Source organism: Pseudopipra pipra, chromosome 19 (assembly GCF_036250125.1).
Source record: "Pseudopipra pipra isolate bDixPip1 chromosome 19, bDixPip1.hap1, whole genome shotgun sequence".
NCBI classification, from domain to species: Eukaryota; Metazoa; Chordata; class Aves; order Passeriformes; family Pipridae; genus Pseudopipra; species Pseudopipra pipra.
The window spans coordinates 1891482-1919251 of NC_087567.1; the positions used below are offsets into that span (position 1 = coordinate 1891482).

The 27770-nt window shown below is 55.1% G+C and overlaps 1 protein-coding gene across 1 annotated transcript; it reads left to right on the forward strand.

Moving 5' to 3' along the window:
- Positions 1-5754: 5754 nt before the first annotated feature.
- On the forward strand, positions 5755-16579 carry PIRT (phosphoinositide interacting regulator of transient receptor potential channels). Its single transcript, XM_064675627.1, has 3 exons — positions 5755-6375; positions 6914-7031; positions 12757-16579. The coding sequence occupies exons 2-3, from the start codon at positions 7029-7031 to the stop codon at positions 13177-13179; spliced, it is 426 nt and encodes a 141-aa protein (XP_064531697.1). The 5' UTR covers positions 5755-6375; positions 6914-7028; the 3' UTR covers positions 13180-16579.
- The last annotated feature ends 11191 nt before the right edge of the window (positions 16580-27770 follow it).

Here is a 27770-nt window from a genome sequence, read left to right on the forward strand (position 1 = left end):
CTGCAGCCTCCCTGCACTGAGCATCCCCCCTGACCTGCAGGGACCTGCATCCTGCTCCCACTCCAGTTCTGCTGGGACACACAACACTGAGGAGGAGTCAGGAAAACCTCCTGTCCTCCCAGTGTGTGAGCACTGTCTGAGCTCCCACCTCAGAATCCCAGAATCCCAGAATGTGCTGAGCTGGAAGGAACCCCCAAGGATCATCCAGTCCAACCCTCAGCCCTGCACAGACCCATCCCCAAGAGTCATCCCCTGTCCCCAGAGGACCAGCCAAACCCTCCTGGAGCTCTGGCAACCTTGGGGCTGTGCCCACTGCCCTGGGGAGCCTGGGCAGTGCCCAACCAGCCTCTGGGGGAAGAACCTTTGCCTGAGATCCAACCTGAGCCTGCCCTGACACAGCTCCAGGCCAAAGGGGCAGTTCCACAGCAGTGCTGGGGAGATCCTCTCTGACAACGATTTCAGTGCCCTGTCGAGGCCCCACACTGAGCTCACTGGTGTCTCTGTGGGAGGGGAGGTTTAACCTCCCACTGTCCCAGTGTGCCAGAGGTGTCCCAGCAATGCACCCCAGCTCCTGCCCTGGCTGTGCCCACAGGGACACTCTGTGTGTGCAGGGCTGAGATCCATCACTGTACTAATCTGGCTTTGAAAGTCCTCAGCACGAAGTCCCCAGTTCCCACTTTGGCCAAGCCTTTTTCTCCTTTGGAGAAACAAATGATATGTATTTGTACAACACATCCTGAGTTTGGAGCTGACAGATCCCTGGGGCTTCCAGCTAGAAAGGATCCAAGGTAAGGGCTCGAAGCTTGGAGGAGAGGAGGAAAAAACACTTCTGGGCTTGAGGTGAGTTTTTAATTCTTCCTTTTTCTGTTGTTTTTTTTTTTTTTTTTATTGAAAACATCGTGATTTAACAACTACAGTCATTGTTGAACATAAATAAATAATGTGGAGAACTGGGACATGCTCAGCTCTGTGATTGCATAAATATTCAAGCTGCAAAAGAAATATAAGATTTCGAAGGTGCAAACCTAATTATGGAGTTGTTATCTCTCCCCCTGTAGTAATTCAAACATAAAGAACACTTCCCTGTGGGTTGGTAACATCTGAAATGGTGAACCTGGTAAATACAGGATCTTGCCACAGCTCAGCACCACCTCACCCTCACACATAGAATCTGCTCAGCTGAACTAAGGGCACGGCTCCCACATTTCCCTGAGCAGAGAGTTGGGCCTTGCAGAGCAGTGGTACTTCTGTCCTGTCTCTCCTTGAAGCCCCTCTACTGCACTTGGTGCCACGAGGACCATCACAACATGACACTGGTGACATGGCATGTTTCTGCAACACCAAGATGTTCCCACCAGACTTGTCCCCTGCCACCTTTCCCTGCCTGGATTCCTGCCTGGATTCCCCCATTCCATGCCCAGCCTGGTTGACACAGATCTCTCCATCCTCCTGCATGGCTCCCACATGTTCAGCCGGGATGACTCTGTCTGGGAGGCCTGGGAAAGCCCCCACGGGCCATGAGCAAGGCTGGAAGATGCTTCAGGTCCTCTCGTTGCTCTGCAAAAACTTCACAAAGGAGCCCAAAACTCACAGAATCACAGAATCACAGAATAGTTGGGGTTGGAGGGGAGCTCTGGAGATCACCCAGTACAACCCTCTTGAAACAAAAGCCCCACACAGACCACTGACCCCTCTGAGCTCCCTCTCACATGGCTTCTACTGTGATACAGCTGAACACCCTTCATGGGCTGCATTTGCCCACTAGTCCCTTTTCCATATCCCAAAACACCCCTTTACTATCTTGAAATCAAATTGTTAATTAACCTTTTAGATTTTCCACTATAGTCTGACATAAAACAAGAGTTTGCTTAATCTCCCTTTTCAGGTTTAGAATTTTCCAACTGGAAAATACTATTTCTGCAATATTGTCTCTACAGCCAAGAAAAAAAACCTCCACACCAAACCCCTGCATCCACCTGCAGGCCAAGCTGTGCTGTGACACAGACCTGCTCAGGGCCTGGCTGCTCCCTCCCTGCAGCTCCAGGACTCGGCTCACAGGGGCTGAGGACACAGAGCTTTTACCTGGGAATGCTACAGGTGCTGAGATGCTCCAGACAGGAATTGCTGACGCTCCAGGACATTGCCCAGGAAATCCCTGCCCCAGCCATGCTGGACTTCAGAGCTATCACACAAGCCATGACTGGAGGTGAGGGTTCAGTTGCATCCCAGGGGAGGAAGGTCATCCCAGGGGCACTGGCCACCACCAGCTTTGCTCAGGGCTCCCTGGTGACTCTTTGGAATATCCAAGTTCCCTTTGCCATGAGACAAACAAGAGGGAAAGGGCTGCTGTGTCCTGGGACTCTTGGAATGGGGTTGCTGGTCCAGCCGTGCAGCAGCAACCCCTGCCCAGCTCCACTGCAGGTTTCCAGAGTGCCACTGCTGGGGAGAGGGGAAGAGGGTCTGGAAGTGAGCAGGTTCCCTGGCAGAAGCCTGGGATGGATCCAGTATTCCTGAGCTGTTGATTTAGGTTTAACCTGCAGAAACGGACCTGGGGGTTCTGTTTGACAGGAAGCTGAACCAGAGCCAGGGGTGTCCAAGTGGCCAAGAAGGGCCAATGGATCCTGGCCTGGATCAGGAACAGTGTGGCAGCAGGAGCAGGGCAGGGATTCTGCCCCTGGACTGGGCACTGCTGAGGCCTCACCTCGAGTGCTGTGTCCAGCTCTGGGCCCTCAGCTCAGGAAGGACATGGAGGGGCTGGAGCAGGTCCAGAGAAGGGCAACGAGGCTGGGGAAGGGTCTGGAGCACAAGTGCTGTGAGGAGCAGCTGAGGGAGCTGGGGGGGCTCAGCCTGGACAGGAGGAGGCTCAGGGGAGACCTTCTCACTCTGCAACTCCCTGACAGGAGGGGGGAGCCGGGGGGGGTCGGGCTCTGCTCCCAGGAACCAGCAGTAGGACAAGAGGGCACAGCCTGGAGCTGCACCAGGGCAGGTTTAGGTTGGACATGGGGAAGAAGTTCTTCCCAGAGAGAGGGATCAGCCCTTGGAATGGGCTGCCCAGGGAGGGGGTGCAGTCCCCATCCCTGGAGGGGTTTGAGCAGAGCCTGGATGTGGCATCAGTGCCATGGTCTGGGTGACAAGGTGGGGTTGGGTCATGGGTTGGACTGGATGATCTCAGAGGTCTTTTCCAACCTGGTTGATTCTGTGATTCTGTAATCCTGCAGGGCAACAGCACCATCTACTGCTGCAGGAGCCACAAGAGCTGGGCAGGTTACCAAGCACAGCTCCATCCAGCCTGGGCCTTCTCCCTTCTCCTGGCCATACCCTCCAGCAGTTCCACACTCACGGGAAAGTGTTCTCCTCTCCCACCAGAAAATACTGTGGCAGAGCATGTCATTTTTATAGCAGAATAAATTGGTTGTCACCCCAATGTAAGAAATATAAGGAATATGTAGAGCTGTTAAAGAGTGTCCAAGGGAGGGACAGGAAGGTGGTGAAGGGCCTGGAGGGGCCACATGAGGAGTAGTTGAGGTTTGTTTAGATGAAGAAGAGGTGACGGAGGTCAGACCTCACTGGGATCTGCAGCTTTTCCCAAGGGGCAGCTCCAATCTCTGCTCTGGGGGGACCAGGGACAGCAGCCAGGGAATGGCTGGAGCTGTGTCAGGGCAGGCTCAGGTTGGATCTCAGGCAAAGGTTCTTCCCCCAGAGGCTGGTTGGGCACTGCCCAGGCTCCCCAGGGCAGTGGGCACAGCCCCAAGGCTGCCAGAGCTCCAGGAGGGTTTGGCTGATCCTCTGGGGCACAGGGGGTGACTCTTGGGGATGGGCCTGTGCAGGGCTGAGGGATCGACTCGATGATCCTTGTGGGTCCCTTCAAACTGAGGAGATCCTCCAAATGAGAACAGGTTTCTGGGGAGCCTGTTCAGTGCCCAACCAGCCTCTGGGGGAAGAGCCTTTGGCTGAGATCCAACCTGAGCCTGCCCTGACACAGCTCCAGCCATTCCCTGGCTGCTGTCCCTGGTCCCCCCAGAGCAGAGCTCAGTCCCTGCCCCTCCTCTGCCCCTGCCCAGGAAGGTGGAACTGCAGTGAGGTCTCCCCTCAGTCTCCTCTTCTCCAGTTGAACACACCAAGTGCCCTCAGTGTCCTCACACGCCTTCAAATCAAGGCCCTTCCCCATCCTCCTTCCCTCCTTTGGACACTCTCTAATGGCTCAATCCCTTCCTTCCATTGTGTCCCCCCAAACTGCCCCAATGTTGAGGTGAGGCCGCCCCAGGGCAGAGCAGAGCGGGACAATCCCCTCCCTGATGCCCCAGGACAGGGTTGCCCCCCTGGCTGCCAGGGCACTGCTGACTCAGGGACAACTGGCACCACCAGGACCCCCAGGGCCCTTTCCCAGCTCTGCTCTCCAGCCTCTCATTCCCAGTCCGTCCGTTGTTGTCCCGTTCCAGGGGCAGAACCCGACCCTCGTCTCTGTTAGCCCAGCCCCGTGCCGGTGTCCCCGTGTCCCCACGCGGTGGCAGCAGCGACAGCGGCGGAGCCGCAGCCGGAGCTCGAGGGGCCGGGGATGGATGCGAGGGAAAGGGCAGGATGAGCCCTCCCGGGGTGAGATACCCACTGCGGGACGGGCTGGGAGCGATTCCCGGCTCGTTCAGCCAATGCAGCCCATGGATGGCCCCACGGGACGTGTCCCAGCCCTGGAGGGATGTACCTCCGAGGAATGTTCCTCAGCCCTGCGGCGGCAGGAGCCATCTCTGGGGAATGTCCGACTCTTGCTCAGGTGACCTTGGCATCCCAGAGTTGGTGACCTGCCCCTTCCTGCCTCCTGCTTGGTCCCTGGGGCAGGACAGAGGTCCCAGGGACACTGCAGGGAGCACTTGGCAAATCGAGGGGGGGGATGACATGAGATGCCCTGTGTGATGGGGCAGCTGCTGAACCACAGGATGCTGCTGAAGCACAGGATGTCCCCCAGCAGGGCAGAAGCATCTCAGTTCAGCCTGGAGATGGTGTAAAACCAGGGTGTGAAGTGATGCTGCAGGTGCTGAAATGAAGCCTTCCCACCTCTATTTTTATCTTATTTTTTATGCCAATTGCTTCTTTAGGTCAGAGAACTTCCCCCCCCTTGGACCTGCACTGGGGAACCCAAGTCCACTCAGCTCTCCCCATTCTAGAGAATCTTTTCATCTGTTCCAATAAATCCTCCCTGGACACCCCCAAAACACCTGGTTCCTTTGGCTGCAGGTTCCCAGATCAATGGATAGTGGAGTTCACTCCATTATTCCAAAGCCATTGTGCTCAGTGAACTCACCCACCTCCCAGCAGGACATGAGATGGACCATGGATGAGGAGCCTGAGCTCGTCCCACCTCTGCCCCTTCCGGAAGAACTCCATGACCTGTCCCATGTCCACCACTGCTGGCCAGAGATCCACACAGAGCTGAGCTGAAGCACCTCAGCCAGGTTCTGGCCTTCCTGGCTGAGCTCCCAACACCAGGATGAGTTGGTATCCCCCCACCCTGACCCTCTGAACCCCTCTTTCTTCCCCAGGTGCTGCTGTGGGATGCTCTGTGCCCAGCTGAACACACCTGTGGGTCATGTCCATCTCCATGGGAACTCCACAGCCTCTTCCCATCCCACCCCATCCCATCTGGCCAGGGCTGTGGTGCACCTTGGACACTGTTACTCACTGCACCAAACCAACAAGAGGCCCTCAGGGATGGAAGCAGCCCCACCACCACTGGAAGCAGGCCCTGGACACCAGCAGTGTCTGGAATCCAGGCTGGATCCCTTCCCTGGGCAAGTGGATTCACAGTGATGTAAGAGGGGATTGAAGTTTGGCTGTGGGTTCCTGAAAGGAAACGGTATTCCAGAACCAGCTCTCTATTCCATCCCAATAATGGACTCAGGATGTTAATTAATAGATAATTGCTAATATCTTGCATCCCTCTAATGTCTCACTGATGAGCTTCAAAGCACTTTGCAGTCTCTGGCTCTGATTCCCTGCTTTGAGAGGGCACAAATTGCAGCTCAGAGACATTTCAGGAACTTGCTGATGATCCAAGTCCGGATCAGCATCAGCCCCAAGTTCTGGATTCCTGCTCCAAGCACCGACCCACTCTGCCTCTCCTGCCACACCACTGGCCTGCCTCCCAAACCACAGCCTTTTAGCAAACCCTCCCAGGGAAGCTCTCGAGGAGGCAGAGGCAGGGAAAGAAGGAGTTAAGCAATATACTGATAGGCTGGTGAGATCATCGGAGCTGGGATGCTCCATTGTTTATTAGACTCAACAGAGCCCAGTAGACAACACCCAGAGGGATGAGGGGCTTGGGATGAGCCTGGCTTCGGAGAGGGAGACCTCCTGCTGCAGCCAGCCCTCACTGCTCTCCACGTGAGTAGGATGGGTGTCCGTGGGTTTGGCTCTGGGGGTGGTGGAAAGGGAGAGGAGATCCAGCACTGCAAGGCTGGGGGTCACCCTCTCACTGAGCCCCTAAAAGGACTTGCAGGTGTTGTTTGCTCAGCAGGTCCCTGAATGTGCTGCTGGGACCATCCAAACTCTGGGTGATGCTGGAAAGCTGCTCCTGAGGATGCAGGGGCCTGGGCCCAGCCCAGCTGCACTTCAGCAGCAAAGGGACACTGGTTCCTTCTCAATTTCCACCTGAGACCTGGTGGGGTTGTAGGTGATGTGAAACCCCCTGATGTGTTGCCTCACATCCCCAAGCCGGGTCTCGGAGCAGCACCAGCCACTGCCAGCCCCTCCTTCTCCAGGGGGACAGGGACAGGGGCTTCAGCACATCCCTGGCACCAACACAACCTCCCTGCCCTCCCCCAGGGCAGAGCCTGCCCAGCCCAGCAGAACCAGCCCTCCTGGGGCTGGCACATGGTGGCAGAGAGCTGGGTGCTCTGAAATGCTGCTCTTGTGCCCACAGGAGCCGGTGGGGGGGTCCCTCCGTGGAGTGCTCAGGGCATGGTGAGGGCAAGTGGCCACCTCCCCTTCCACAGCGAGCCAGGGCAGCCCAGTGACAGCCAGGACACAGGCACAGCATGGTGAGTGGGGCCAGGGGGGCACAGCAGGGTGAGTGGGATCAGAGACATGGCATGGGGAGCGGGCTCAGCATGGGGAGTGGGCTCAGAGAGACACTGTGTGGGGAGTGGGCTCAGAGGGGCACAGCAAGGTGAATGGGCTCAGAGGGGTCTGGCAGGGGGAGAGGGCTCTGAGAGGCACAGCATGAGGAGTGGGTCAGCACTGGGGGTTTCCCTGCCCTGGCACAGGAACTGGGAGCTGTTCCCCCCCCAGCCCCTCCCCATGCAGGTACCCCAGGCAGACCTGGGGCTGTGGGGATGCTCTTCATGGGGCAGCATCAGGCAGGACAGGTCCCCACCTCCACCCTCAGGTGTGCTGGGTCATTCATACCTGTTCCTCCCTGGGACCCTGACTGACATCCACTCTCCATTAAATTTGGCAGCACTGACATCTAACCAAAAGTTTCTGCTGAGTGTGTGTGTGCACATGTCCATGAGTGCAGCCACCTCCTCCTGGCACACACAGACCAGGAGTCTCATCTCAGGGGGTCTGTGCTGAGCTTAGACATCAGCACTGATCAAAGAGTCTTGCTGAGACCCTCCAGAGCAGCAGGAAAAGCCACGCCCCAAAAAGCACATCTTGGTTTTCCTCCATTCCCCAGTTTCCTCCCAGTTGGGACCCACCAGTGAAGACTTTGCTGCCCCATTAGGGTGGCAGACTGGGCACATTTTCTGGCTGAAGGACAGACAAACCCTTTGGGTCTTTCCCCGAGGCTTTGCAGAGCATCTGATGCTGCTGTTTGCCAGGGACCATCACAAGCCATCTGGAGGCCACTGGAAACCCTGGAGAGCTGTGGAGCAAAGGGGAGGGTCTGGGGGTCCCTCTCTGTGGGGCACTATCTGGACCTTAGACAGCCAGGTGGGGGAAGTGTGTGCACACCTGTGTCCAGGTGACTTCCACCCAACTTCTCCACAGCACCCACCCAACCCAGCAGTCTGGGGTCCTGGTGCCAGGACTCACTGGCTTTGTCTTCTTGGGGACAGCTGGCAGGGTCTGAGCCCTCAGGAAAAGCCTGGCCCTCAGTCCAGGTTGGTCTCTTTGGTTCTCCCCAGCAGGAATCAGGGCGAGCCACATCCATGGAGTGCTCAGCTCACTCTGGGATTTCCTTAGAATTTTCTTTTCTGAGGCTGTTGATTCCCGGAGGGATGTAGGGCTGGAGGGGAACCTGGTTTAGGAGAGGAGTTTCTGCTGCTGCCTGGTGGAGTGAGGAACTTTATTCAGGGCAGTGGCTCAACAGCAGAGAAGGCAGCAAAATCTACCCATAAACTTGGCCTGGATTTGCAGCAGTATTTGGTGGTTGGTTTGCAGAATCCTGAGCTTTTCCCTCGGTGGTTTGTGTGGTGAAACACGGGACAAGAACTGCAGCCTTTGTGCACCCCACCAGCACCCACAGCTCTGCACCAGGGCAGGTCCACACCTGCCCCACCACCAGTGCTCCCATGGGATGGCACCTGTGAGTCCCAGGGCAAAGAGCAGCTGCACTTTGGGACACTGAGAGGGGTCTCCATGAGGAAGATGCAGGTGGAGATGGACACAAATCCCTGGGGGAGCTCTGGTGTCCCCAGCCATGCACAGTGGGATGAGGAACTGCTGCACTGAGGACTTAAGAGGAGATGTAGTTGCTCCTGAAGCACCAGGGCTGCCTCCCCAGATGAAAAGGAGATGGCCAGGCTGAAGACTGGACTGGGGCAGTAAATCCAGCTCTTGCATGGCTGGGGTGGCTCAGGGCTGTGCACAGGGACAGAGTCTTCAGATGGGCCTGTTGCCCCACTTTTGGCACAGCTCTGGTCACATCTGCAGGTCCTTTTCAGCATCCCAGGTCCTGACTGGGATGTCAGGGCTGAGAACTGCTCCTGAGGGCTGGCAGGTGAGGAATGGCATCCATGGGATGGGCTGAGGGACTAGGACAGAGCCCTCAGGTGCTCTGCTCAGCCCAAAGCTCCCGCTCAGCACCACCACAGAATGTCCCCAATGTCCCCAGGGTGGTACCCAGGGGTGTGCTGTGCTTTGGCACTGGGGTCCCCAGCAGCACCAGCAAACAGGACCCCAAGATTTCCCAGTTCAGAAACCAAACATCACCACACAAAGCACTGGGAGAGCAAAGGGAGGAAAAACAGAATCACATGAGGCTCTTCCTGATGGAGTGGGAAAGGAAAGATCCCGGTGTTACCTCCAGCTCCAAGAGCTGCCAGGGTTTCAGCAGCACAGCAGACACACCAGATGTGAAATCTGAGACAGGACAGCAAAGAGTCATCTGCTGATTCTTTCCTTCCAACAACAGTGGTTAAAAAACCTGGGAGAAATCTGATAGCACTTTGCTGCCAGACTGCTCAGGCCAACCATCAAATCTGAGCACATCTGGGATGAATTAGGGATGGAGCACGGGCAAAGCAGGAACTGGAATTGCATTAACTCTCCCAAGAGCTGTAGATCCTTTCAGTGCTTCCAAACAAGCTCCCAGGCAGTGGCAGGGAGTGGAATCCTTCCCCAGCTAACAATGGGAAAAGTGTGACCAAAAAAGGATGCTCTGCCAGGAAGTGCTGGAGAAATGAGCATTGTCTGGGAATTGTGGTGAGAAGGGTGGCTTTGCCAGAAAATAAAAGGAGGGAATAAATCCACTCTGGAGGAAATGGAAAGCTGAAAGGGAGATGATGGTTTCAGCCTGACATTAACTCCCTGCACAACACACAGAGCTCAGAGCACCCCTGGATACAGAGGAAGGACTCAGCCCATGGGCAAGCAGGGAGTGCTTGCCTAAATATGGGACAGGACAGCCTGGATTAGACTGCTGAGGTGTGAGATCTGGGGATTATTCCAGAGAATAAAGCAAATTTCCAACCACAGAGCCAAATTAAAATTGTACCATGGCTTGACCATAAAACCTCTCCATGAGAGATGTTACAGGGACAAAGACAAAAAATGCCACCCCAGGGTGACATTTCAGGAGGAGTCTGATTGACACAGGAAGAGGAGGATTTGCACTAGAAAAGGAGGAGCAGCAACAGTCCAGTTTGCAGAGATGGGATTAGCAGCTCAAAAGGACGAAGAACAGAAACCACAACTTGCTGCTATGACCAAACTTACCTGCCTGGTCAAATCCTTGGTGATCCCTGATCAAGGGCTGTAGAAGACATGTCATGTATTGAGGGCAACAGAGCTGGGAAGGGGCTGGAGCAGCAGGAGCAGCTGAGGGAGCTGGGGGGGCTCAGCCTGGAGCAAAGGAGGCTCAGGGGGGACCTTCTGGCTCTGCAACCCCCTGACAGGAGGGGGGAGCCGGGGGGGGGGGTCGGGCTCTGCTGCCAGGGAACAAGGGACAGGAGGAGAGGGAACGGCCTCCAGCTGAGGTTCAGGGGAGGTTCAGGTTGGACAGGAGGAGGAATTTCCTCCTGGAAAGGGTGGTGAGGCCTTGGCAGGGGCTGCCCAGGGAGGTTTGGAGTGCCCAGCCCTGGAGGTGTCCCAGGAAGGCCTGGCCATGGCACTCAGTGCTCTGGGCTGGGGGACAAGGTGGGCATTGGGCACAGGGGGGATCCATGGGCTGGGAGGGCTTTTCCAGCCTCAGTGATTCTGGGATTCTATGGGATTCTACCAAGATGGCAGAAATGTGTCCCCTCCTCTCTCCCTTTCTTTCCTGCTCCGACAGAGAGGAGTGAAAACCAAAGACAGGAGGGGTGTAAATGTTGTCCATTGTTCTTAGCTTTCATTTTTTGCTTGTTGGTCCTGGTCTGGCAAACCTGAAACATCCCAAAAGACATGGACACTGTCAGTTGTTTTTCCAGCTGAGAGCAGGGGCTGGTGCTGTGGGAGGGCTCCTGAGCTGGGCAGCAGCAGGACACTGAAGTGCCCTGCCCTGTGACAGCTGGGTCACCACATCTGCAACACTGTCTGTGCTGGGGGGCACTAAACTGAAAAATTACATCTATCTCTTTTCAGAGTAAGCCACAAACCTTGATAGGGACACAGGTGAAAGAGTAAGGGAGGTGCTGGCTGGAACCCAGCCATCAGCATCCACAGATGGGCACTGGGCCCAGTAGGGTTGGAATATGGGCAGATTTCCTTCAGATGGTGCCTCTGGAGCTGTGCCAGCCCCGTGTGGCTGCACTGAGGTGGTGTTTGCTCTCACATTGATCAGCAGCAATGGCAACAGAGCTGGGGCTGCTCCTCCACAGCTGCTGCAGCCACAGGCAGGGTGCACATCCAGCCTGGGATCAGCTGGGATGTGAAGCTCCTGGAGAGCCACTCCATGGGCCAGCAGCAGGGCTGGGCTGAGCAAACACCCAGGCAAATGAAGCCCAAAGCAGGACATTAAATTACCTGCTCAGGATCAAGCCCCCTTAGGCCCAAAGCTCGTGTGGTGCTCAGGCAGAGCTGTGCCTGGCAGTGCAGAGGGCACAGAGCCCCACTGGGGTGTTGTGCCCAGGCCAGCATGGATGTGACTGCTGGGGAGCACAGGGGAGCCCCATGGGGACAGCTTGGGCTTGGCAGCAACCACCAGGCTCTGCTTCGTGGTGCTGGCACAAGGGAGATGCTCCAGGCTTTTGCAGAGCACCCCTTTGCCCCAAGGGTGGGCCCAGCAGAGGACAGAGCAGTCCCAGCCCTCCTGACACCACTGAGCCCCCAGGAGGAAGTCTGGCAGCTCAGGCAGGAGTTTGCTTTGCAAAAACAAATCTAATTCCTGGGTGTGAAGCATCCACGTCCCTCTCCGGCCTTCCTCAGCCCTGGCATCTGCACGGGCTCATCCCTGCTGAACTTCCCAGCAGCAGGAACACTTCCTAGTCCAGACCCCTGCAGTGCCCTCAGCAGAGCCCTGAGCAAGCAGTGGGTGCCATAATGCTCAGCCCTTCCCATTTCCCATAATGTTTTCTCAGTGCTAAAGGCACTTTATTTCTGGGAAAATGTATTTACCCCTTGAGCTGATGAAAATCTAATGTGCCAGAAGCCACACTGCTGACCCAGCTGTCCCAGGGGCCCTCCCACAGCTCCTGCCCAAGCTCACAGCTGGAGAAACAAGTCCTGTGGGGCCAGGACTTCCCACCTCCCATCTGAGCATTTAGATAGAAGTGAGAAGCTCCTGTGCTGCAGCTGCTACAAGGCTGGGTGTGGCAGTGAGGAATATCCAGCCCCGGGGGTCTGAAGGAACCTTCAGCCCATGGGAAGGGGCTTTCTGCTGTCCTACAGTGTTCCTGACATGACACTCCTGTGTCTCAGCTTTTCCACCTGCAAAAGGGACACACGACCATGTCACGAGGTGCTGGGGTGTAATTTGGGATCTGGGAGGGAAGGCAGGTCCAAGGACAGAGGCAGCATCACCAGCCCTGCCTGCAGCACCCTGCTGTTCCCCTGGAAGCAGCCAAGAGCCCAGGGAGGTTCCAGGTAGTGGGTTCCACCACTGGATCCCTGTGTGAGCTGGGAGCTGATGAGCTGGAAGGTGTAAGGACAGGGACAGGGCCTGCAGGAGTCCCTGGGTGGGCAGTGGGGCTTCACAGGCATCTTCTGTCCAGCCTACCTGCAGGCCCCCATTGCCAGCTCCTACATTCCATTGCTCTCACAGGTGTGATGCTCCTCATTCCCTGCAGTGACCCACAAAACCTCCTCCACCTTCCTTTGAGCTGCACTTACTGGTGACCAAAAGGGAAGCACCTCCATCCTCCATCGCTTGCCCGGCTCTGCTTTCTCTTTTGTCCATCACAGGTCACCTCCTCAGACCCCACCACCATGGAAGTCCCCCCCAGGAGCCCTGATGGGAGTGAGAGGTCTCCTCCCTCCAGGGAGCTCATCACCAGTCGCACGGGGAGCACCCTGTGCATGAGCTCCCGCAGCGAGTCCATCTGGACCAGCACCTCCAGGAGCAAGTGGGAGATCTACCACAAGCCTGTGATCGTGGTGTCTGTTGGAGCTGCCCTCTTCCTCTTCGGGACAGTCATCATCATCCTGTCCTGCTTCCTGGAGGATGAGAAAAAAGTTTTTAAAATGTCTGGCCCGGCTTTCCTGTCCCTGGGGCTGATGCTGCTTGTTTGTGGCCTTGTGTGGATCCCCATCATCAGGAAGAAGCAGAAGCAGAGACAGAAGTCACAGTTTCTACAGAGCCTCAAGTCCTTCTTCTTTAACCGCTGAGAGCAGCCCAGGACCTTCCCGGGAAGGTTCCCCTCCCCTCTACCAAGTTGTGCTGATTAGCCATAAAAAGAAACACGTTCTTGTACTCTCCTAGAGGATTTCATCCCAGTAAGTCTCTTCCCTACATGGTTTCCAGTGTCAAAATGAACTTTGTATTTCATCCAAGTAATGTCAGAAAAAAAGGGAGCAGGATTTTCCAGCTGAGCCCAGCAAGGCAGTTCCAAACTCTCTGTGTCATTGGGTCAGTGAGCGACCCAACAGCACATGGTGGGGAAAGCAAAGCTCCCAAGTAACCTGGGCTAAAGCAAAGCTCCAAAGTTACCTGGGCTAAAGCAAAGCTCCAAAGTTACCTGGGCTAAAGCAAAGCTCCAAAGTTACCTGGCTCCTCCCAGGAGCTTCTGCAAGATACATCAGCAGAGAGGAGCCCTCTGACTGCAGAGTGTGAGCCAGGCTGGTGTGAACATTGCTGCAAACTGCAGTTTGGGTGGAGAAACTGAGAGGCCAGATGTGGTTCACCCAGAGGTAGTGAAAAGGAGAAGGAAAAAATAGTTCCAGATCACTTTGTATCAGAAGAGGCCACCACAATGGGCAGTACACATCATCAGAGCTCAGGAGAACCAGACGTGATGCCCATGGCCAGAACATTCTTGTCATTCCTAGAATCACAGAATTATTGAGGCTGGAAAAGAATTCCAAGCCCATGGAGTCTACCCTGTGCCTGATTCCCACCTTGTCCCCCAGCCCAGAGCACTGAGTGCCACGGCCAGGCCTTCTTTGGACACCTCCAGGGCTGGGGACTCCAAACCTCCCTGGGCAGCCCCTGCCAAGGCCTCACCACCCTTTGCAGGAAGAAATTCCTCCTGATGTCCAACCTGAGCCTCCCCTGGTGCAGTTTGAGGCCGTTTCCTCTTGTCTTGTCACTTCCTGACCCCCACCTGCCTAAACTCTCCTTTAAGGTAGTTGTAGAGAGTTGTCCCTCCTGAGCCTCCTTTTCTCCAGGCTGAGCCCCCCCAGCTCCCTCAGCTGCTCCTGCTGCTCCAGCCCCTTCCCTGTTGCCCTTCTCTGGACATTCTCCAGCCCCTCAATGTCTTTCTTGCAGTGAGGGGTCCACTGACCTGTCACAACGACTGCTGGGCCCCTGGAGCTCACTCCATGCTGTGTGGGGTGTTCCCAGGCTGTATTTGTTGCTCCAAAGGGTCAGAGTGAGGAGCAGCATCACAACCATCATGTTCTGGTGTTTAAGGAAGGCTGTTCCCCAAGGCCTGCAGGGCCAGACCTGTCTCACATCTGTCCATCTGCACTGGTGGTGTCTGTCAGAGCCACCCCTGAACCCCAACCATCAGCCTGTTGGTGCCACCAGAACTGGACCACAGGCAAGAGAGACATGTTTGTTACCTCCACCCTGCCTTTAATAAATGAGTGCCTGAGACAACTCACCAAGGAAAGCATGGATCCTTCCTGCACGGATTTGGTTTCATTTTGCATTTTCAGCAAGCTGGAATTACTTTAAAAGACAAATTTGGAACAGAAATTCTCAGTCTGAAGAGCTGGGCTCAGTCTGGACAGTGAGATCTGGGTTGATATAAATAGGCCCAAAATGTCCAGGGTTCAGGCACTGATGAGAGGCTGATGTTCCAGAAGTGCTGATCCCATCTGGATCCTCAGCCTGGCAGGATCCCCCAGCACAGCAAGCACTGGCTCAAAGGCCCTGGCCCCTGCTGTGGGGTGAGAATGTGGTCAGTGCTTCAGAAGCAAAGAGAAACAGAGAAGAGGAGACCCCACCAAGCTGCCCTTTGTAGTCTGCACCTCCACAGGGAAGCTGAGGCATCCCTGCTGCTCTTCCAGATGCTGTGGGAGGTGGGGATGTTGGCAGGGGGTGTGTGGAGAGAATCTGAATGTGTTTGGTGTCAGATAGACAGGGTTTAATAACCTCCCTCAGCTGCTGAGGAGAGGAAGCCCATGTAAGTCCTCAGCTTCCTCTAACCCAATATCCCACATCTACCAACAGCTCCCAAGGAGCACTGGAGGAAAGCACAGGGAAGGGATGTGCAGACAACAGTCCTTCTCCTGGTTGGTGCCCAGCTAACTGCAGCTCAGAGCCAAGGCAGAGGCTGCTCAGCCCCCTGTTTAACAGCCCCTGACAGAGCCAACACAGCCACCTCCTTCTCTTTTGCCCCCTTGTTCGGATCACTTTGTGCTTTCAGTCTCTGCAACATCCTGGAGCCACAATTCCTCCCAGCTCCCTAATTTGCCAGACAGGCTGGAAGCTCTGCACAGCATCAGGAGACACAGCAGAGGCAGAGGGGCCCAGATCCTGCAGCTGCAGCTCAGCAGACACCCAGCAGGGCAGTGACAAGGGCCACGTGTCCCCTGTCCCCCAGGCCCATGCCCTGCAGCTGTGGGAACTGTGCTCGGGGCTGAGAGTTGATTCCTTCAGGAAACACGGAACCTCCTCCTGGCAAACTCGGGTTGAACTCCCTTATTTCTGAAACTGGTGCCACAGCAGCATCTCTGCCAGCAAATATGGTCCAAGATGCCCACGTCCCAAAGCATTTGGGCTTCCACAACGTGGCTCACGGGGAGCTCGGGCTCACCTCGCCCCTGCTGCCAGGCTGCCCCCAGTGTGTGACCAGGGCTGGACAGTGCCACGTGCCTGGAGATCCCTCCACCAGTGTGGGCTGAGCTGGAGGTGGCACATCCCGTCCTGGCAGCTCACACAGCTGGATTAGGAGGATTTGAGCACACACCCTTCGCCCCAGGCTCAGCCTGGCCCTGAGCTTTGTGTCCTGGGGGTGCAGATGCGTGTCCCTGCCAGCCAGTGCCAGGTTTGGGGGTGTCCCAAGTGTATGTTCTGGCCCCAAACCCAGCAAACCTCTGTTCCTCAGCCATTCGTTGTGTTGTTCCAGGCTTTGCCTGTTTTTCCAGTCCTGCCCTGGCAAAAGGAGCAGCCTCTGCTGATTTCACTGCAATGGCCAGAGGATACTCACCCAAAATTCCTGCTCAGGGGCAGCTGCAGCCAAAAAAAACAGATGGACATCAGGACTCTGGAGGGGGAAATCATGGAGCAGCTTGAAGAGCATCCCCAGGGTCCCAGCTGGATGCAGATCTGGGCACAGGTAGAGTCCTAAAGCTGCACAGGCTGGAAGAGGCACCTGGAAATGCCTGTTCAGCCAGGGCTGGCTGTCCAAAGGGATGTGACAGAACTCCTAAAAGGCTTGGAGAGAGGGAGCAGGGGTCCTGCTCTCTGTGCCTCATGGCCAGGGATAAGGAGATGATCAGTGAAATGTTAATATGATAAGAAGTCATTGAGACCAAGAATTTAATTGGATTCCAGGCTGGTCATTTATAACAGGAATATTAGGTTTCATTAAAAGAAAAATTTCCCAAGGGACTTGCATGTGGCTGCTCTGGTCTCCTCTTTGCTCTGTGCCTGTGGGGAGGGAGGGGAGGCTGTGGGGGGAAGGGTCTGGGGCAGAGGAGGGGGTGGTACCCTCTGGACAGGGGGGGCTCACTTGGGACAGAGGGAGATGAAGAGAGGGGCAGGGGCTGCAGGTTTGTCTGGGTGCTGTCCCTGTGTGCTGGGTGAGGATCTCAGGGCTGGGGGGCTCAGTGGACACCTCTGTGGAGGTGTGAGCAGCACCAGGGTGGCACAGGAAGGTGCCTGGCAAGAGGATGGAGATGCCCAGGTGATGGTAAAGGCAATAGCCCAGGGATCAGCTGAGGAGAGGGTTTATCAGGTGGATCTCTATCACTGGCTGCCCAGATCTGTGGCAGGACAGGGAGGGAAAGGGAGAGGAATGTTAGTGGAAAGGAAAGTCAGATTAACAGCCTGGAGATAAGTGCAGATGGAATTGCAGGAACAAAGTGATAACTCTCCACTTTGTAACACAGGGTGTAAATCCTGGTCACTGCTGGGAAGGTGGGTGGACTTTGAATCCGTGCTCCCAACCCTGGGAATTCCATCACTCTCTTGAAATGAGCTGGAGCAACTTAGGGAAACAGAGGTGCAGGGTGTCCTGAACTGCTCACAAGGATTCGTTAGGAGCTGACATAAAATGCTTGTCCTACTGTGGCCCAGGAAAACCCCCCAGGGCTGATGAGAAGTGAATTCCTGCCTCTGTGCTGTGGGACCAGTGACTCTCTACCTCCCCAGGATGTGGGAAGCAGGGAGTATCCATGGGTTCAAAGTGCTTTTATGGACGACAGATAGAGGAAGAGACAGCAGAAGCAAGAGAGAAGAATGTGCCCTCTGAGTGTAGCATAACAGTGGTGGGTGCTGGAGAAGTCCACAGGGAGCAGATGCCAGGAGGGACTGGGCCCACGTGTTGTCTCCTCCTGCCACTGCTGGAGTCACCACTGGACCTTTGATCAGGTCATAGGGCAGTTCAGGTCTTGGGGCTGTTCCCATGCACCTACAAATCACTGTTTTACACTCCCCAATATTCCCCTTTGCTCCCACTGAAGCCTGTTTGAATCCCAATGTGATGCTTCGGATCAGACCAAAGAAAAACATGGGTAAAGAGAGGATCAGTTTTCCAGCAAACATAACCATGCCCAGCTCTCACTAAAGCCAGTTTGGATGTGATCTGCCAGCTTCCCTTGGTCTATAAAAAGAACAGGAAATCCATTAAAAAAGTCATTATCTCTGCAGAGCAGTCCAAGGAGGAAATATTTCCCTGCGTCTCAAAGGTCAGCCCAACCAACCAGCCCAGCAGGCTCTGCTGGGGATGACACCCTGCTCTGGGGTGGCTGACCTGCTGCTTCATTCCTGGGCCTCAACGAAGCCAAACCTCCCAAAGATGCTGCACAGCCGTGTTGCAAACCTCCCTCTGAGGATGCTGAATTATGGTTTATCTCCAGAGCCTAAAGGGGACTTGGGGGGACTTTGAACAAGGGCCTGGAGTGACAGGACAAGGGGGAATGGCTTCAAACTGCCAGAGCAGAGTTAGATGGGATATTGGGAAGAAATTCCTTCCTGTGAGGGTGGGGAGGCCCTGGCCCAGGTTGCCCAGAGAAGCTGTGGCTGCCCCATCCCTGGAAGTGTCCAAGGCCAGGTTGGAGGGGGCTTGGAGCAACCTGGGCTAGTGGAAGGTGTCCCTGCCCATGGCAGGGGGTGGAAGGAGATTGTCTTTAATGTCCCTTCCCACCCAAACCATTCTGTGACCCCCTGACCTCAGCTCACACTGACTGGACTCATCCCTGGTGCAATCAGCAGATTTCTGCTGCTGGGAATCCACCAACATTCACCCTCCTCCTCCAGGATCAATGGTCCAGCTGGGGAAGGCAGCAGGTGGCCACTGATGTCTGTCAGCACAGGAATATGTTCCACTGACAACTTCCACCACTCTTTCCTGGCAATAAGGCCAAGGGCTCCTGGGGCCACGAGGGCTGATACCCCAAGTTCCTGCACCCTGAAAGGCTTCTGGTACTTCTTCCACCTTGGGGAGCAGATGACATGCCACCAGGATGAGTTGCAATTGCCCATCCCTCCTGAAAGCACCAGCCTTCCCTGTCTTTAATGAGCCAGGATGAGGGTGATAACTTCAGAGGGCTCTCAGTGCTCACAGTGAGCTTTGAATCCTACAAAAACCCCTTCCTATTTGCCACGAGGTGTGAGGCACAGGGAAACTATGGAACCAGCTCAGATTTACACCATAGCACCACTGAGAAAGGCACAGGAAAGCTGGAAGAGGTGGATTTGAGCAAACATGCCCCAGCTGTGCCCTGAACCCTGCTAAGGGAGCGGGGCTGTCACCCAAACCACGGCAGAGTGGGTGGATCTGGTTATTTCTCACCCAGCTCTGGTCCTGCTGTGCCCTGAGTGTTCCAGGGTAGGAAATGCCTCTGGCCAAGCTCAGACTTGTGCAGCCCCAGGGCTGTGTTCCCTTTTCTGGAGCTGGGAATTGCAGCACCAAGAGTAGTTGTGTTTTTTCTCCTTTTTTTCCCTCTCCTCTCCCCAGCTGGAATATCAGGTTGCACAGAAATCGGCACCGAGAAAAAAACTGTTTATTGCCAGTGCTCTGACCCAGGGGATTCAAAGCTCTGCTTCTCTTCATGCAGCAGCACTGGTGATGGTGAAACTCCTGCTCCCTGTGTTGCAGGGCTTGCAGCACCCAGACCACCATGAACACTGAGGGGCTTCTGAGACATCAGTCTCCAACCCAGCCCCCATTCCAGCATCCCTGTGAAGGAAATAACAGGAATTCCAGCCTGCTGGTGCAGCCTGGTTTTAACCCAGACAGAACCTGAACTGAGCCTCAACCACAGGGGTGGAGGGGCTCCCAGGACACCACCAAGAAGCAGCTGAAAATGTGTGTGTGTGTGTGTGTGTGTGTGTGTCCTCACCTCATTTTCCTTGGTCTCAAAGTCTGCTCAGGCCTCACTGGGGTGGTACAACTTTCCATCCCTTTCCATGCTGGAGCATCCTGGGTGTGCAAGAGAAGAGCCAGGAGGGGCCAGGACTGGTGTGGGGGCTCAGGTCCCCAGCTGTGTGTTGGGCTGAGCCACAGCCTGAACATTTGGCACGGGCAGCTGGACAACCTGTGTCACCCCTGTGGAAGGACTGGGGGAACCCCAGCTTGCCCAGAAAGCACTTCCCTGGGTATTCATTTAACCAGGAGCCTCCTTTGACACTTCTGAACCTCAGTATTTAACCTGTCTAGTCTAAACTCCATCCCTGGGTGGCTCAAACCCTCTCTGGTCCAGACATGGCCTTCCCAGCACATGCCAGTCTGCTCCATGAAGGGGGAAAAGAAATTCAGCTTCTCCACATCCTTCTTGTCCTCACAGGCTCTTGCAAGGGGGAACTGCATTATTTGCAGCCTTGCCAAGGCTCAGCAGCCTTGGTTGGAGCCTGAGCTCACCTGGCTGAGGAGCTCCCAGGAGACTTTTACTGCTCTCCAACAGAAGTAGGAGCCGAAAACCCCAAGGCACATAAAACCTCTTGTGCCAAAAGCATCTGAAAGCAGCAGAAAGCAGCAGAAAGCAGCTTTCCCAGCTCTGCTGGGGTCAGTGATGAGCTGGGCCCTGCAGGTAAATGGGAAGCAGGTCACCAGGTTTGCCCTGTGTGTGTGGCATCACCTCTGCTCCAGCAGGACTGGTGACATCTCTGCCTGAGAGACCAGTGATGGGTCCTGGTGGCTCCCAGTTGAAATCCTCACTGGGAGAAGCTGCAGCCCAGCCCAGCCCACTGACTCTGGTTTCCCAAGTGGCCACAGCCACTGTGTGATGCAGAGTTCCCCCCTCTGCTCATGGAGACGGGGTGTCAAAGGTCTTTCAGGTGTGTGGGGGCTGCCCCAGCCCTGCTGGACCCGCAGGTTTGGGGGTGTGGGGGGCTCAGTGTGGGCTTTGGCCCTGCATTGTCCTTCAGCAGGGAACCAGCAGCCCAGCGTGGAGCTGCCCTGCAGGAGGCAAGGCTGGCATCTGGGTGCACTGCAGTGGTTCTGAACCCTGCCAAGCAGGGCAGGAGGGCTGGGATCTGCCCATGGTGGCACTAAAGGAAATGTGCCACCCTGAATCAATAGTATCACTAGATGAAGTCACTCCCTGGGTTGGAAAGGAACCCAAAGCCTTCCAGAAGTTTGTTTGTCTCCCATTAATGGTTCAGAAGACTGAAACAATGAATTTTGCTCCAAAGTACTTCAAAAAGATCAGTAAACTCTGTGTACCTCTTCTGCCTTTTTCTAGCCCAGTTCTGCTGTGGCTGGAAAGATGATGTGAGTGGGAAACACAGGTTCCTGGAGCTGGCCCTGAGCAGGTTTGCAGAAGGATGTGGCAAGAGGGAACCAGTTCTTCCCAGGGGACAGTGAAGTTGCTTCCCAAGTATTAGTAGGGAGCAGTCTGAGAGGACAGATGGAAGTGGCCTGACAACACCTTTGGCTGAAGGGAACCAGCCCCTCCATGTTCAGCTGCACCATGTGGAGACAAACCAGGCAAGGAGCCTTCAAAAATGTGTCCTGCAGTGAAAACCAGCTGAATCCCTGTGCCATGGGCTGAGCTGGCCTGGAATATCTGCCCAGGGGGGAGGAGGAAGAGGATGGGCAGCACAGTGCAGCTTGATGGAGCAGCCCAGGGTTGGTTCATGGTCCACAGCTCCACAGGGCTGAGCCTGCAGTGGGGAAAGGCTCAGGCTGCCAGAAATGCAGCTCAGCTTTGGCAGGGCTGGGCAAACTCCCTCCTGTGGCACAAGGGGACTGGTTTCCTTCAAGGTCAGTACATCCCTGTGGGGTTGGAGCATTTTGGGGTTGTGTCTCAGCTGCAGGACTTGTGTCTTGAGGAGAGAAGCTGCTCTCTGAGCACTCACCTCCCGGGTCTGGGGGTAGGAAGAGCTGCCTGGATCAAATGAAAGCAGCTCAGAGCAATTTATTTACCTCACATACCCCTCTGGGGAAGGAGCCCAGGCAGGAACAGCACTGAGTTAGGGAAAGCTCCTTCCTCCAGCACACCTTCCTTGCTGAGCCCCAGCTGCTGCTGCTGCTCTGGAAATCATCCCACAGAGAACAACCCTGTAAAACCTCCCAGCACGAGGGGCTTTAACTCACACTCCTCTAACACACACCTGAGGGTTTAACTCCCTGTTCTACTGAAAGAAACCCCCCCACTCCTCAAGGCCCTGCCCAGGTCAGCTCAGCCCACCCAGCCCTGGTGCAAAAGGGTCCAGCCCCCCCTCCCAGTGCTGTGTCCAGGGCTGTGGAGGCTCCATGGCAGCAGAAAGCAGGATCCCCAAACACCCCCTGGGAGCAGCAGCAGCAGCAGATGCTCCTGAGGACAAGAGATAGGTGGAGGAGCTGTATTTCCCTACCTGCCTTCAGGAAGCCTTGCAGATCAGGCTGGCACGTGCTAGAAAGGCTGTCACTGGACCAGAGAGGGGTTGAGGCACCCAGGGATGGAGTTTAGACTAGAGAGGTTAAATACTGAGGTTCAGAAGTCTCAAAGGAGGCTCCTGTGTGTCAGGAGCAGTGTCAGCATTGCCAGGCACAGCTGTAAAACCATCCCAGCAGGTTCAGCTGGCTCAGACTCACAGCCCCAGGAGCCGAAGGGCTGAGCAGAGCTCCCAGCAGTGCCCTGGGGCAGCTCCTCTCTGCTCCTCACCCACCTCCCTGTGCCATGGGCTGTGCCCAGTGCTGCCTTCCCTGGGCAGCTCCTTCTGATGGACACACATGTGGAGCTGGGATTGGGGCAGCTGAGGAACACTCTGGAAGTGCTGGATATCCTGGCCTGCAGTTTCCAGCCATCCCTTCCCTACCCTGGAGCTTCAGAATCCTAAATGAACTTTTAATTGTTTTGTTGGTGGTGTGTGTGTGCTGGATTATGGTTTTTAAGGATTCATTATTGCTAAATTCATTTTGCTGGCTGTAGTTACTAAACTGTAGTCAGGGGTCCTTTTTCAAAATTCTTTCTCGGAGCATTTTACTGAATATGATACTTTGTGTACAAATGCAGGAGTTATTAGTCCTTAGTTATACTTTAAAATTTGAGAGTGGTAAATTGACCATAATAAAAATTGGGGGTTTTTTTCCAATGTGTGGTGGTGTTTCGGATTTCAGATTTGATTTTTAAATGATCAAAACCAAAGCAAGCCAGAAGCTGCCTCAAATTGTGCCAGGGGAGGTTATAGATTATATATTAGGAAAATTTTGTTCACTGGAATATGCTCACCAGGGAAGTGGTTGAATCAGCTTTCCTGGAGGTATTTAAAAGACCTGGATTTTAAAAACCCAGGGTTTAGGCTGTGTTTGGGTGGGGGAAAATCAAGCAGAACTGGAAGGAGGGTTGTGATTCATCCCAACCCCAAACACTGCATTAAACCTGGCATAATCCATGAGCACACCAACCCAGAGTGGGACCCTGAGGGCTGGTCTGGGCATGGGGCAGGTCCTGACCAACCTCCACAAGTTCTCTTGCTCTGCTTTTCATTCCTGGGCTACCTCAGGCGTGGGATGCAGCCTGGGAGAAGATTCTTGGCCTGCTCTGGTGACACCAAGGTGGCACAAGCCTTTTGTGGGGCTGCACACACCTGGGTTGACCTGAGGCCCTGCCATCAGACCCATCCTTCCCACTGTTCTGGAGAGTGCCCGTGGTCTGGGTGGGGTTCCTGGGGTGCTGTGCCCTCTGCCCCACATGGATAATGCCTGGGGGGATCAGGGATCAGGCTGGAAGGGACAGAAGAGCATTGAGGCATCTTCTGCAGCTCTGCCACTACAATAAAAACTGTGTTACTGTGGAATTACAGACTGGTTTGGGCTGGAAGGACATCTGGGTTGAGCCCAAGGTTTTGATGTGTGCAGGTGGAACTGCTGATGGAGGTTATGATTGAGGACTTCCCTGACATCTTCGGGGAGGAGATGGCTGGAGATGCCTCTCCCCAGGGCAGTGGTCACAGCCCCAAACCTGACAGAGCTCAAAGAACACTTGGACAACACTCTCAGGGACAGGGTAGGATTGTTGGGGTGTCTGTGCAGGGCTAGGAGTTGGACTCCATGATCCTTGTGGTCCTTCCAGCTAAGAATTTTACATGATTCTATGATTCCTGTCCATCAGCCAAAGAATTTCCAGCACCCATGGGCAGCTCCAGAAGTAGGAGGGCAAACTGGGGGTTGTCACAGCCTGGGGCTTGGGATAGCAGAAAATTCAACATCAGGACAACGACCAGTGTAGGACTTTGGGTGGCTTTTTGCTTCAGGAGTTCTATTTTTACTTCCAAGAAGTCATTTGTCTGCACATGATTTTACTTTCTAGACCTGCATTAGTTTCTAAGAGCAAAGTGACCCGGCAGAGAGGTCAGAAAAGGACCACCAGACAAAAACCTTTCAGAGGCTTCTGCCTCTCTGCTGGACATCCTCAAAGAGGACGACGGAGGTGCAGTGGTGGAGTCCAAAAGGGCAGAGGTATGTCAGGTCCACACATGCTGTGACAACGTGCCCTGGGAGGGGAGTCATTCCTGATAGGGTTGAGAAGCTGCTGTGGCTCCTCCTGGCAGACCCTCCCGTGTCCTTTGGGGCTCCTCCTCCCCTACAGTGACACAAAACACCTATAAAATACCTACAGAAAGACAGAGCTGCCAACTGAAGAGGGCTTTTGCTCAGGTACTCCTTCATCACAGCTCCATCAGGTCTGTTTTGGGGCAGGTTGTGCAATCAGCATCTTCTCTGTAGAGCCAAAGTAGCAGTCTGGAATCAGTCACTTAATGCTCCAGGCCAGCTCTTGGCACATGTTAATGCCAAAATTTCTGGTTTAGGCACCTTGAGCTCTGTTTCCAAACTGGCATGTGCAGGACAACTGATGAACCTTTCAGAGGCAAGAAGGTAAAATGAGCTCACTTTGGTTAAAATGAGAACTGAGCCCAGTGGGTCATGGCTTCACCTCTCGGATCCCACTGTGGGGTGGAAAGGTTTGCAGGGTCTCCTCAACACAACAAAAACAAAAAACCAAAAGAGAAAAGAGGCCTGGGGAGAAGAGAATGAAAGAAAACAACCAGAAATAAGAAGGAGGAAGAAAGAAAAGTCTTTTGGGGATCAAAAACTGAAAAAATAGAGGAAGGTTCCAGTAGGTCCAACTCAGCTGAAGGTGCTGAGAAGACCATTTGGGAACTGAAGACTGGATTTGACAGCAAGGGATGGTTTTTTTATCTGAGCACCCACAAAGACAAATTTCAGAGCATTCCTGCAAATGAGGAGATCAAATCCTGAAAGAAGCTGAACTTCCCTCCAGCCCTCTGGTAATTACTCCAGAGCTCATTCTGGGCTGGCAAAGCCAGGCCTGAGAAGGTGATAATGCCTGAATAACAGATAAGTTATTTATTTGTTTATCTAAAGCCTTCATTGTCCAGCCAAGAGGAAATAAAAATATCTCCTGGATCAGTCAGACCTTTGCCATGGGGAGGGAGCAGAACAGGAATGGAGGGCTCGCCCAGTGCTGTCTGTGTGGGCTGGGTGAGGCTGGGAGACAGGACCAGGGCTGTGCTGGGCACCCTCCTCTGCCCTGTGATTGCCCTCTGGGAGATGCACAGTGGGGGTGCCAGGCAGGACCTTGGTGACCTTTAACACCTGGGATTCCCTGGGCAGCAGAGGAGGCAGGGAATGTCCTCCATGGCCCACCCATCACCTCACTCATGGATGAGCAGTGGGGGGGCTGCCCAGGTGGCAAACAGGCTCTGGATGCCCTGGTTTGGCGAGGAGATGAGGGAGAACACTCCTGATGTGAGACATGCCCTGGAGCCAAGGCCACCCCCAGCAGATACCTGCAGCTGGGCCCTGCTCCAGCCCCTGACAGTGACCTTGTCCCCAACAGCCCTGTCCCAAGTTTGGCATCCTCTGGCCAAGAGATGGGACAGGCAGCTGCCACCCCACAGCCTCTGCACTGACTTAGGATGCCTTTCCCAGAGCCAAGGGCTCCCTGGGAGTGCTCCACCTCCCCCAGACTTTCCCTGTGTGTCAAACATGCCCAGACCAGGGAAGCAGGAGAGGGAAGATGCTCCCGGTGGCACATCCCGACCTGGGAGGAGAGGGTGGAAGCCCTGGATCCCACAAAGCCATACTGGGTGTGCAGAGACAAGCCAGGAGCTCTGGGGATTTTTGCCTTGTTTGGTGATTCATGACTGCCTTGCTTGGTTCCCATTTTCGGGGTGGGCAGTGACACAGGTTGTCTCATGTGGGACTCTCCAGCAAGACCTGCCTTTTGGAGGTGTAGCAAAGCTGTTGTGTTTCAGTTGGTGCTGTTCAGTTCAAAGTATTGTATTCCAGTGCCTCAGTTTACCTATAAAGAGAGGGGAACAGCAGGATGTTTCCAGGCTGCCAGTGGGATAGCAGAGCCAGTGTCCTGCAGCCTTCACTGGGATCCTTGCACAGCAGGTGCTGCCCAAAAGTGACCCAAGGTGCCCTGGGCCCCAAATCACAGCACACAGCCTGGCTGGGGGCTGGGTCAGGACCAGAGCTGGACCTTTTGGACACACGAGGTGTGATGCAGCCACCCCTGGGTGTCCTGGGGGTAGGTCCCTTCCCTGGAGGGCTCACATGGAATGGGATCCGCTCGGGGCCGGGGCCATGCCAGGGCCATGAAAGGGTTAAAGCTGGATCGTGTGCTCCCTCCCAATTGCTCTGCGAGGTGTGTTGTGACATTTGTACTTCCTCTTGGCAGCCCGGGAGCAGAGGCAGCGGGAGGGAGTGCAGGGATGCTGCCAGCCCCCCCCTGAGGGTCTCTGTGGGGGCTCCACCATGGGCCCCCTCAGGCTGCTTGGCCGCTGTGCCGTGTTCGCCCTCGTGGCCCTGCTCTGCGACTTCGCGGGGCTCTTCTTCCTCCTCCTGGGCATTTTTGCTCCTATAAGCTCCTGGGACTTCTTTGTGTACGTGGGAGCCCTGCTGCTGGCCTTCAGCCTCCTCTTCTGGACCTTCTGGTACACCTTCAGCATCGAGGTGCCCTTCGGGGAGCTGGGTCTGAGCTGAGCCACGGCACAGCCAGAGTGGGAACTGGCACTCGGAGGAGCAACACCACGTTCTGGGAAGATCCGACACGTCACTCAGCTGGTGAAGAGCATCCCAAAAAGACCAAAGGGAAGGGTCTGATGGTTCTCACAGCATCAACCAGCCAGATGGACCCCCAGGGGAAAGGTACCTGCAGGGATGCTTTGCTGGTGCTGGGGAATGCAGAGGTCCTGTCAGGGCAGCCAGACCTTCCTGCCGGTGACAGGCACTGCCAGGAGTAACACTAGAGTTTAAAATGCTCTGGAATGGATTAATGATGGGCAGAAACTTGGGTTGGATGAGATGAGTCTCTGGAGGAACCTGGGGAGGGGGATTTTGGTGGGAATTGGAGGTTGCTGAAATCCAGGGTTTATTTGCTCAGTTCTTCCCACCAGATGATGTGGGAGTTGAGGGTCCTGGAGAGTTGCTGCTCTCCTGTGACAGCTTTGTGTGGCAGAGGGACAAGGAGTGTGAGCTGTCTCCTGGCAATACACCCTGGGCAAATAGTCAATAAGGATAATCCAGTTCCAGGCTGTTTTTGGCACCAAACCTCTCTGTAAATGAGGTGAACAAACCCAGCTGTTCCCTCGTGTACCCCACCATTCTGTGGGCACTGCTGGGAGGGTTTTGCCAAAGGGGAATGTTTTTCCAGCAAAGTTATAGGGAAAAGCAAGTGAAAGTGGTGTCAGGCAGGCACTGGTGATGTGCTGTACACAGCCCTGTGACAAATGCTGAATACACAGAGACTGGGTACAAAGTGCCATGTTTGAACCTTGGCTTTGAGATTATGCCTTCTTAATCTCAGGCTGCTCTAGAACATGCCGGGTTTGCTTGGCAGTCACACAAAGGACAGAAGGATCAGGCAGGTGGGCCTGGGCTGGTCCTGCAGCACGTGAGCAGGAGGGACCCACACACTGAGCATCAGCAGGGCATGGAGGGGCTGGTGATGACCTGGACACCCAGGGCAGGCAAGAGCTGCCTCAAAGGGCTGAATTTTGACCCCACCTATGAACAGCAACACCTTTGCAAAGCTTAAGGGAGGTGGGAACCTCTGTGTGTTGGGAGAGCACCACTGCAGGGATGGCACCCACCTCCTTGCCAGCACCCCAAGGGGATGTTCCTCCTGTGTTGGCA